This window comes from Poeciliopsis prolifica, unplaced genomic scaffold, assembly GCF_027474105.1.
Source record: "Poeciliopsis prolifica strain line A6 unplaced genomic scaffold, Auburn_PproV2 SCAFFOLD004, whole genome shotgun sequence".
Lineage (NCBI taxonomy): Eukaryota > Metazoa > Chordata > Actinopteri > Cyprinodontiformes > Poeciliidae > Poeciliopsis > Poeciliopsis prolifica.
In genome coordinates this window covers 8,649,932-8,661,558 of record NW_026562379.1, presented here as the reverse complement: position 1 = coordinate 8,661,558, position 11,627 = coordinate 8,649,932, and the positions used below count along the sequence as shown (strand labels likewise).

Sequence of the window (11,627 nt, the reverse complement as noted above, 5' to 3'; positions counted from 1 at the left end):
TGTCACCATTTCACACAGTGTTTAAAAGCAGCAAGACGTGGCTGCTTTAACCTCTCTGTGCATCATGGGACAAAACCACAAGACCACTCCAGCTCGACTACATCACTTAGTCACCTGCATATTTCTGCAAGGTTTCATTTTGTACAGCAGTCAACTCAACACCAAAACTTCAACCTTTTCAAACTTGATGGTGATCATGTTTGGCTTTAAACTTTTTACGGTTTACTATTTAAACCATGCAGGTAGTGCAGAAAGGACATAACGTGAAAGCTGCCTCCACATCCTGTTGAAGCTTGCTGACATTTCCTGAGTGACAGACCTCCAAATGTGAGATAAGTGCAATTTCTAGCCAGCTTTCCTGTCCTTTGTGCCTTTCTGTCACAGTTTACCTGAACAACAATTGCTTCTCAGCAACACTTGGTTAGTCAGTTAAAAAGACTTTTAAATACATTTCTGAAAAGTTAAATACAGAATCTCTTTTTCCACTGCTGCATCCTCTTGTCTGACCTTGGCAGAGTTGTGGTTATTTGAGTTGAAAGCAAACCATAGTTTCCTCTGATGCATTGATGCAGGCCTGGGTATGTGCAGATACCTCACAACCAATGCTGAATCTGAGTGAATGACTTTTCCTCAGAGAAAAGTTGTTTCACAAATCTGTACACAAAATTGCCAAATAATTATTTCAGTTTCATATAATTCAGCATATTGTTCCATAAGTTTGTTTTAATAAGAAGAATTTCCAAGTAATGCAGCTTTGCAGACTTTTAAAACAACGAAGCATTGATGTTTTGTTTTGTTCTATTATGTCATAAACCAAAAAAAAGTTAGAGGAACTTTTTTTGTTTTGTTGATTTAAAGAATGAATTGTAATATGTGTTCCCACCGGAGATTTTTTAAATGTTGTAATTCTCAAGCTGAAAGTTGGAAAAACAACTGAGGTCCCTAGAAATTCGAATTCTCAGTGGGAAAGTCAGGGACATTTTTGACTAACCAAAATGGCTGCCTTGCATGGGAAACTTAAAATTATTTAAAGGGAAACACACAGTCCAAAGAATTCACACATAGACAATATTTATTTGGCTGTCCTGCAACATATTTCTCAAATTAATCACACTCTGTACTAGAGAATCTATTAAATAAAGAGCAAAGAAATGCATTGTTGTTTGCTTGTCTTGTTGGAAGCGGTTACCCTGGTCACTGAAGACATTAATCAGCAAATCCTACAGGATGTTGAAGTGAACTTCACTGAAGAATGGTTGAGTTTGGTTTCACAGAGTCAAAATATAACCTCAGAGATGATGGAGCTCAGCATAAGTAGCTGCCTGCACTGTTTGGTGGTTTACCATTATCTATTACAAGGGAGTTAATTTGCTTAAACCTTTCGAATGAGCAATACTGCAATATCGCAACCACAGGTTGAGAACTATGATGTTATGATCATGGGGCATTATTTCCTGTTTGTTTGTTGTTTTTCTTCTTGAGGAAATAGCTCTCCTTATTGGTTGGTTTCTGACCGATTTGCAGATACATCTGAAATAATCCTCTCATCTTCAGGAGGTTGTAGAAGTTTCAGGGATCCTCCAGCCTGTTATGAATTTGGTTGTGGTCATCAGGAGAGTCCTCTTTAGGATCAGTTGCTGCATTTGTCTGCGTGTGAATCACCCTGAGTATTTCTGCTTCTGCCTTCTGATGGTTCGGCTTCCCCAAGACATCAGAGCTCAGACAGTGACATCCCCAGTTCTTCACCTGAAAAAAACTTTTATCATTAATTTAATCTGACGCACCACAACAATAGAAAAAATTATACTGAAAAATCATTGAAAAAAACCCTCCAATCCACCTTTATTCTATTTTTTTCTCGCGCTCTGTCGGCTATGCTACAAAGATTTGCTGACATGGCAACTGACAACAACAACACCACTAAAATACCAGCCTTACATGCAAAAACATGAAATCAATTCCCAAACAAAACATTCAGACCATTCCAGTATCATGTTTTCAAGCTTGATGTTCATTTTGTGAGTATTGATAAGTAATTGTCTCACCTGGATTTGTAGTTGTTCTGGTGTTGATTAGTAGCAAAGCACTGCATCCCTGTTTCTTTTTCATATTTAGCACACGACTTACTAAAAGTCGGTAAAAAAAAATGCCTAACCAATTTCTGATGCAGAAATTTTGAAAGACTACTGACAGATTCCTTTTTTATCTGATCTGTAAATATGAAATGGTACCAAACATTTAGTTAACTTGTTCTTGTTAGTTTTTACGCAAGCTAATGCATAGACCCATTTTTGTACTATTTGTACATAGTAGCGGTTAGCAATTTCTTTGGCTTCCAACTTACTTTCTTGTAAACATTCGACCTATTCTTGGCTCAGATCTTACAGAAATACCATGGATGTGGTCTCTGAACTTAGAAAAACAAACACTGACAGTTCTTAAAGAAAATACATTTAATTAAATTACATTTCTGGATGCAATAAAAATGTATCTCTGACCATGTAAAACAAGCTGTAATCCTTGTTTTACATGTTCCAAGAAGACAGACGATGCAAATAAACAGAATCATTAAACTCTGTATTTTGTATTAATTGGACTTTTGCTGTTACAACCTATGGATGTAAGACCACTCTACAAAATATTACATCAAAAATGAATCCAACAGGTGAAGCAAGAAGCCATCAAACAAAATACTCCAACCAAATCAAGAGCAGCAGCCTTCACTTTAAGATAGACTCGTCGCAGGATAATTTTGTTTAGTTAACAGTAATGTGTAGAATTTTCCAAGAACACATTGTAAATTTGCATAAACATATTTGCATTGCCTTATGATATGTCTTTTACCACATGTAGATATGCTAGCATTACTTCATTTGGAAAATCAACATAGTCAGAGTTTAATTCTGTTAAGGTTTTTTAGTTTGGAAAGCAGAACTGGAGTGGATGGAGCTGACAATAAGAAGAAGACTGCAACCATGAAGATTGTCTAACTTAAGTGACTAAATAACCAGATAAGACAAGAGGGCCATTTGATCTCAAATTACCTACTGCATTTCTGCTGATGGATCAACAGTGTTGTCCTGTGTGTTTTTGTTACAGGACCCTGAAAAATAATAGAAAAGTATATTTAAAGACTAATCAACGACATCAAACACCAGCAGAATAAAACCCCTGCTATTTTTTTTCAACTTTTGATTTTGAGAGTGGTAGGTAGACCGGTACTCACATTTTATGAAGTAGACAACAGCACTCAGGAAAATGAGAACAAAAATGCCAATGAAGACATATCTCTGTGGTGAAACACCTGCATCATTAAAAAAGAAGATTTTCATTGGACAAAGTAGCTTCTTTCATGTTTTTAGCTTTTTCAAAGTGTATAAACATTGCTGCATACATTTGAATTGGCTCATCTTTTGTATCGGTAAAAACCACTTTCTTTCTTCACATAACTCCTCTTCAAAATAAATATGATTGATTTTGCCAGATCATCAATGATGATCTGGTTTGGAAGAGTCTTTACTGGAGTCCAGGAATTTTACATGCTCAATATGATACATGAACCAGGTCCACTGTATTCAAGTGAGCCCAGGTCATTTACTTAAGGTCATTTGATAAAAAGTAACAATGTAGGAGAACAGAAGAAACAATTTGAGCATAATGGACCTTAGATTTTTCACAAACGTCCTCATCACACAATTCTTTTTGTGATTGCTAACCTAAATAGGAAAAATACAAAACAAAACAAAAAACTAGAAATATTTCAAAACTAAATTAAAACTTACCATTTTAACAACTTCACCAAAAAACAGATTATTTTAAGCCATGTCAATAGAAGATTTGTTGTGTTGGATATCTTTATATGTGAAAAGCTTGTTTAAAATTAGACACAATTATCCAATTCTGATGCCACGTATTAAAATGGTTTTTTGTTAGGCATGATGTCATATAAACTTTAAGACTGGTCTTAAAATAAATAATTCTACAATGTGATATTGGATATTATACTGAATTTTCAATCAGTGTCCTCCAAAACATTGTAAAAGTACTTCAAATATTTATTTGGAAGAAGAACAGAAACATTTTATTCCAAAAAATACTTGAGAATACAGTGAAGCTAAAATAATTTTCGAAGTATTTTTAATCATTGTGTCAGTATTTATTAGTTCCTTTTAAAAGCAATTTACACTCTGTTTTTGGTCTTTGTTTACAGTAACGAAAGAAAGAGGATGGAATGTTGAAAAAGAGTTTACAGAGAAGTAACATACCTTTGTGTTCGGACAACTTCACTTCAATGCATTCATTGCTCTGCCTGCAGTAGTAAGAACCTATATCAGAGTTTTGGAGCTCATCAATGATGATAGAGTATTTTCTCTCTGACACTTGGATTGGAAAGGTTTTCACTCGCCCAGATCTGGGGTCCAGATAAATGATGCGCCCCTTAGATGAGAGACGAACCAGGTCCACATTTTGTCCATCTTCCTGAGTCCATTCAACCCAGCTGGAGTCTTTTGATGAAAAGTTGCAGGGCAAGAGCACAGAAGAGCCAAGTGCAGCACTGACTTCATGTATAACAATATCTTGTTCACCTAAATAGTAGGAAAACAAGAAAGAGCCAATAAATTCATAAGGTAAGGTTAAAATACATGAGAATGCATACATTTTATTCTTTATTTTCTAAACTATGTACTTTTTCTATTATTTCACTATTTATTACTTTTTTTAAAGCAGCTGTTTTTGGCCTTTTGTTTCATATCACCAGAAGAAAGAGGCAAGAAATGTTTGGAAAGAGTTTACAGAGAAGTAACATACCTTTGTCTTCGGATAACTTCACTTCAATGCATTTATTGCTCTGCCTGCAGTAGTAAGAACCTATATCAGAGTTTTGGAGCGCATCAATGATGATAGAGTATTTTCTCTCTGACGCTTGGAGGGGAAAGGTTTTCACTCGGCCAGATCTGGGGTCCAGATAAATAATGCGTCCCTTAGATGAGAGACGAACCAGGTCCACATTTTGTCCATCTTCCTGAGCCTGAGTCCATTCAACCCAGCTGGAGTCTTTTGATGAAAAGTTGCAGGGCAAGCGGACAGAAGAGCCAAGTGCAGCACTGACTTCATGTATTTTACAGATGTTCTCAATATCTTGTTCACCTAAATAGTAGAAAAACAAGAAAGGCCCAATAAATTCTCAAGGTAAGGTTAAAATACATGAGAATGCATACATTTTATTCTTTATTTTCTAAACTATGCATTTTTCTATTCTTTCACTATTTATTACTTTTTTTAAAGCAGCTGTTTTTGGCCTTTAGTTTTATATTACCAGAAGAAAGAGGCAAGAAATGTTTGGAAAGAGTTTACAGAGAAGTAACATACCTTTGTCTTTGGATAACTTCACTTCAATGCATTCATTGCTCTGCCTGCAGTAGTAAGAACCTATATCAGAGTTTTGGAGCTCATCAATGATGATAGAGTAATTCCTCTTTGGAGCTTGGAGGGGAAATGTTTTCACTCGGCCAGATCTGGGGTCCAGATAAATAATGCGTCCCTTAGATGAGAGACGAACCAGGTCCACATTTTGTCCATCTTCCTGAGTCCATTCAACCCAGCTGGAGTCTTTTGATGAAAAGTTGCAGGGCAAGCGGACAGAAGAGCCAAGTGCAGCACTGACTTCATGTATTTTACAGACATTCTCAATATCTTGTTCACCTAAATAGTAGAAAAACAAGAAAGGCCCAATAAATTCTCAAGGTAAGGTTAAAATACATGAGAATGCATACATTTTATTCTTTATTTTCTAAACTATGTACTTTTTCTATTATTTCACTATTTATTACTTTTTTTAAAGCAGCTTTTTGGCCTTTTGTTTCATATCACCAGAAGAAAGAGGCAAGAAATGTTTGGAAAGAGTTTACAGAGAAGTAACATACCTTTGTCTTCGGATAACTTCACTTCAATGCATTGATTGCTCTGCCTGCAGTAGTAAGAACCTATATCAGAATTTTGGAGCTCATCAATGATGATAGAGTATTTCCCCTCTGACGCTTGGAGGGGAAAGGTTTTCACTCGGCCAGATCTGGGGTCCAGATAAATAATGCGTCCCTTAGATGAGAGACGAACCAGGTCCACATTTTGTCCATCTTCCTGAGTCCATTCAACCCAGCTGGAGTCTTTTGATGAAAAGTTGCAGGGCAAGAGCACAGAAGAGCCAAGTGCAGCACTGACTTCATGTGTCTTACAGGCTCCTTCACCTGAATGAATTGCAACAGTTTCATTAAAAAATAAAAAGTAAATGATAATCAACTCAAGAATTTTAGAAGTGCACATCCTTGAGAAAGTTTCTCCAGGTGAACAGCCTGCTCAAATATCAGTTTTAGTCAAATAAACTCAAATTTAATAAATTAGAATATGTGTTTACACATATCCTTGATAAATTTTTCACCTAAATGGGATTAAAATAAGGAAGGTTCCCATTAATTCACACTGTCTGTTCTTAATACTGTTTTTGAATTAGTATTATTATAAAATTGTGTTAGAAATGAGTGATTTTTAAATTAAGTGAAGATTATTTATATTTTATATTTTTTAGTGTTACCACCACACAGTAATGTATTGGGAATGTGAATTATAAAGTTAAAAAATTGGAAGGTGTAGGTAAGTGAAGAGACTGTGAGCAGTAAATATTTTTCGTGGAACTGAGTCTCACACTGCTTGGTGACGAATATACAAACTAAGGTTCTGAGTTTGAATGTCACGTTTGTGGTGTTGATGAGAACCCAAAACATAAATGGGTAAAGGGTCCATGCATGATGGTGTGATTATTCAATGGAAAAAGTTTCTCATCAGTGTTGTCTCTGGGGCAATCACTACTGGTAAATGCAATCGCGTAGTCCACTTGTGAAACTGGACTCTAGTCCCCATTATTATGATTATGTTGCATATAGATCATGTCAAGCTACCTTTCGTACATTATGGTTTGTGAACCAGAAGCTCTCGAAAGTATCTGAGTTTGAGAAAAACAGCCTCCCACCTACCCACTATTGCAAATATTTTCACACTTTAATTTTAACCCTCCTGTTATGTTAGTTTCTGAGGTACAGCAATAATGTTTGTGGGTCAATTTAATCATGCGATAGTGTCAGAAATCAAAAAATTCCTCCAAAACATTTTTGTATCTGACAATTAACTCTAATACTAACCATTTCAATCAATATTTGTGCAGTGCTGCTTTTTTATTTCCCAGAAATGCAGGATTAATAACAATAAGTCTTTTTTACCCTTCAACTTGACTGCCGGGTCAAATTGACCCGAATAGTATCTATGTAAGAGGCAGACACGTGGCGGTTACAAATGTGTAAAATGAATACATTTTCAATTTATATGTAGAGTGCACCTATTAAAACAAACTTTTTTGAAACTTTAAAACGAATCAATTTGACCCGCAACATAACAGGAAGGTTAAGAAATGTTTGGCAATTAATGAGAGCTCAATATAACAACATCAAGAACATTGGGAACATTTGAACATTACAAGTATATTTAATAACAAAATATTTTAAGATGTTGAATGTACATCTGGCAATGTTACTAATACATTTTAACTTAAACGACTTACTTGAGGAAGCAGGTGTAAGCCACAGGGCTAAAAGAATAAGCCACTTGTCTGAATACATTCTCAGTATCTTCATGAATGTGACATACATGCAACACAGCTGGGCTGCTTGTTCTCTCACATGTAAACCACAAGTTTGAAAGAGTCAGCCCACACTTAATTTACGGAAATACTTTCACTGACTGACCAAATTTACATGCAGTCTAAAGCTTTTTAGAGAACCATGATAATGGCAAATAGTATTTGTTTGCATTAATAATTTTTTTACACTAGTGTAGTAAAAAAGATGTTCAATAAATTAGTGAAGTGCATCAGCCATGAACAACCAATGTACAAGTTGTCAGCATTCTAAATGTATGCTTAGTTCATAAGTGGCATTAAAAATGCTAGATGTGCAGCATGTAAAAGTCACAAGAAGTCAAAGTAATTGTGGACTTATCACTTCCATCATACAAGTTTGATTTTAGATCATGTATTTTCATCATTCTTTGCAAATTTGTGGTTATTGGTTTATATAGTTGCAGGTGTTTCCTCTGGTAATTGCATTACAGCAGTTTTTGGGTGTGTTGTATCACACTTCAGAGTTGTAAACAGTTCAGCCAAGTTTCTCCATGGGTAGTCTTAAAATGTTAAAAGATAAAGTCCTAAGGTTTTTTAAGTTCTTTCTGGTTCTTTGGTCTGTTTGTGGTATCGTTTCAGTGTGTTCCTAGATCAATCAATTCTCTCATGTGTGGCACTCAGAACTCTTCAGTACAAATGTTCCTTGATTGGCAAGAAAAAAGAAACATTTCATGTATTGGACTAATGTGCTTCATTTGTTTCTAACTGTGACTGACAGGATGGTGTCGACACCCATTCAGATGAGGGCTGACTCCACTCTGCTCTTCATAAGTGTCAGAAAATGATTAAATTGGAGACACTGCCTCCTGGTGGTATTAATGCAGCACCAGCGGTATGGGAGTCACTGTGATATAAATGCAGTGACAACAATAAAACAATAAAACTGTTCATTCTCCTCAAACCAAAGACTGTACTAAATATTAAATGAGACTTAGTGTTAAAGTGCTGTGTTCTTAAGAATATTAAGTGTTTTTCCTTCCCTTTTGGTTTATAGAAGAGCAGCAGTAAAGTTCATATCTGTAATGTCTAGAGTTGCCCAGCAGGAGGCCCCAAAATCACAACTAGCACAAAACCAGCAGCAGCGTTATTATTCACAAGTGTCATCAGTGACATACAAAAATCAGTACTGCTATGACATTGACTATGAAAACAAACTAGTTCATCTGTTTCTGTATTTTAGATGAATTATCTGATACAAAACAAAAAATAGTAATTTAATATGTTTTCTCCAACACAAAAAGTGCAACTTCTCAGTCACATGGATCTGCATGCTTAGACTGAGAGTCTTTGTGGTAATTCATCAAGACAGGGCAAAATTCAGATGAGGCCAAAACAGGATATATCTGTGTATGGATGGTTAAAATATCCTCAGAAGCAAAACAGGAAAGAAAGCAAGGTCAAGTGCAAACTGCAGAGAAATTTTGAAAGCTTTTTATTAACAAGGCATTTTTATCATTTAAATTATACAGCTCGACTTTTTTTTGTTTCATTGTATATTCATATTTGTTTTCAGGTGATAGTGACTTAAATTCACAATGATACATTCACTGTTTTTAATTTATTTTACAAACAGTGTTATTTAGAAGACGGTAATCCACTGCACACTTTCATCAGGTGGCATAATGAACTGTTTTGCTTCTGTTTGCTGCTCCTCAAAGGCATGTTTTTGTTTTCTTGCTGGACTTAGAGGTTTTCTGCTTTGCCACGGCAAGTTCAAACTGATGGGTGACTGACAAACTTCTGTAAAACTTTTCATGAGCATGCATTGCTCATGAAAAGCTCATGAAAGCTGCAGCAGTAAAACATCTGAAGCATGCAGGACAGAAATTACCTTTGATGTTTACTGTCAGTGCCGCTTGTTTTATTAAGTCTTTTGTTTCTGAGCAAACTTCCCAGCACTATTTGTAGAATAATATACTTTATGACTTGGTGTACATAGATATGCAGTTCTTAAATGTGTTTCAACAATGTTCTCATACATCTGAGTTTTAGTTTAGGAAACATACAAATATATAAATAATAATATATATATATATATATATATTTTTTTTTTTTTTACATACTGTGTCCTGTGTCTCTTATGTAATGAGTAACTTACATTTAAGTTGCACTGCACCTGGCCTTTGGTCAGGTCAATAGTTCAGCAGAGCAGAAAAACAACTATAATCTCTACTAAAATATATATTTGAGCATACTTATATCATCACTCAGAGGTCATATTTCCCTTCTTTGACATCTGAGTTGTGGAGGACAGAACCATGTCTTTATTTGTATTTTTATTTTTATTTCAACATACATTGGGAAAAAGATTCGGTTTTCAATCACATTAAGAATCTGAGCTGTTTGCTGGTGAACACTTAGTTGATACAGCTGCAATAAGAAAGCGATTGACCTCTTTTTGCTCTGATGACCAAATGCATTTTCATCCTGACCTCATCAATTAATCTGCTTTCCAATGATTGAAAGAGGGAACTTTCCAGGAGGGCAAAAACACATCCCTTAAAGAAAACCATTTAGGTGGACAGTAATAATATTTTATAATGCCCTTTATTTCAAATTTTACATGTAAGGTCACATTCACACTCTAATGATGGGAAGCTTCTGGATTGTAGCCTGGCTGCCTTGGGGCAGTCGGACAAAAATTAGGCTGTCATTTTGTGCCTTCAGCCTTTCTGAACACCACAATTACAAGACAATTGCGTCTTGTCCTGGGAAAAAACTGGAAAGAATAGACTTACCAGCTGCACCCTGTTTCTAATCAGAAACCTGTTCTTTATCAAGTAATCAAATTCAGCATCATTCTCTGTCAGTCCCAGTTGGATTCTTCTGTCATTCACCTTGTTTCCTGGTTCTCTTCTTCTCTGTTCTTGTTTTTTTCCTGCGTCCTGCCTGCTGCCACCTCCTATTTATGCTTTTTCAGTCCACACTCTTTCTATTTATTACTAATTTTGATTCTGTTGTGGCTGCTTGTAAGTTTTATGTATATCATCATTAAGAAGTCTTCACAAAATGATCCTCCCATGCTTCTACTTGCTATTTGAACCAATCTTAGACTTACAGCTTTTCTATGTGCTTAATAGAATCATTATACATTGATACATTTCACACGTTTAATCATTTTAATTTGATAACTATGGCTTACAGGCAGTGAAACCCAAAATTCAGTTTCTCAGAAATTTTAAATTTTGCATATGGCCACTAAAACATATTTCTAATACAGCAAGGCTCTGTAGGTATTTAAGTTTCATCCTCTAACCCAGGTAAGGTGCTTCTATTTGGTTCAGGACCTAACATAATGTATGTGAAATCTGTAGTCCATCACTTGAATAAGCTGCAGTCAATAACTTTTTATTAATCTTCTCAAAACTTTTAAACTGATTCTTCTTCACAACCCTATTTGTCCATGGATCTTTTTCCTTCCACTAAATTTTCCAAAAAATGTGCTTGATACTATTTGTTGCACAAAGACTACTTAATAGCATTTTTTTTGTCATCTTCTTTGCTCAACCCTGTTAGAGAGAATGTGAAGCACTGATTGTTTCGGCTATATCACAGTCATGACACAACATTTCGGTCCTAAATTTTTTTTGGGTTGGGGTTATTGGCTGCATGCCTTAATCATCAAAATGAACAAATTATCTTAAAAGACTTTATCTTTCAAGATAAAATCTTAAAAGATTTTATTTGTTCATAAGAGCTTAATGTTTTAATAGAATAACTGAAATACATAAACTTAACAAGTTAGTTTCCATTATGGAGATGTATCTTCAAAATGATGTTTTTTTAAAATTGAGAAAAAGGAGTAAAACAAAATAGATGTGTGTGTTAAGAAGAATAGAACAGTTTGCACAGATTGTGCAGTTGATACTAGCATGTTTCCATTTTTGGCAGATTGCTGCTT

At 35.2% G+C, this 11,627-nt stretch overlaps 1 protein-coding gene across 1 annotated transcript; it reads right to left on the bottom strand.

The window, feature by feature from the left end:
* Window positions 1–1,732: 1,732 nt before the first annotated feature.
* On the bottom strand, window positions 1,733–6,964 carry LOC129358859 (polymeric immunoglobulin receptor-like). Its single transcript, XM_055028085.1, has 8 exons — window positions 6,954–6,964; window positions 5,925–6,070; window positions 5,371–5,703; window positions 4,810–5,148; window positions 4,266–4,586; window positions 3,227–3,304; window positions 3,049–3,103; window positions 1,733–1,746 (listed from the first exon to the last, which is right to left on the bottom strand). The coding sequence occupies exons 1-8, from the start codon at window positions 6,962–6,964 to the stop codon at window positions 1,743–1,745; spliced, it is 1,287 nt and encodes a 428-aa protein (XP_054884060.1). The 3' UTR covers window positions 1,733–1,742.
* Window positions 6,965–11,627: the final 4,663 nt, after the last annotated feature.

What these genes read in the sequence shown, in the direction of transcription:
- LOC129358859 (XM_055028085.1), bottom strand. An exon ending in GAAGTTATCCGAAGACAAAG is followed by an intron (nt 4,587 to 4,809) that starts GTATGTTACTTC and finishes CCTACTATTTAG; the next exon opens with GTGAACAAGATATTGTTATA. An exon ending in GAAGTTGTCCGAACACAAAG is followed by an intron (nt 3,305 to 4,265) that starts GTATGTTACTTC and finishes TTAATGATGCAG; the next exon opens with GTGTTTCACCACAGAGATAT.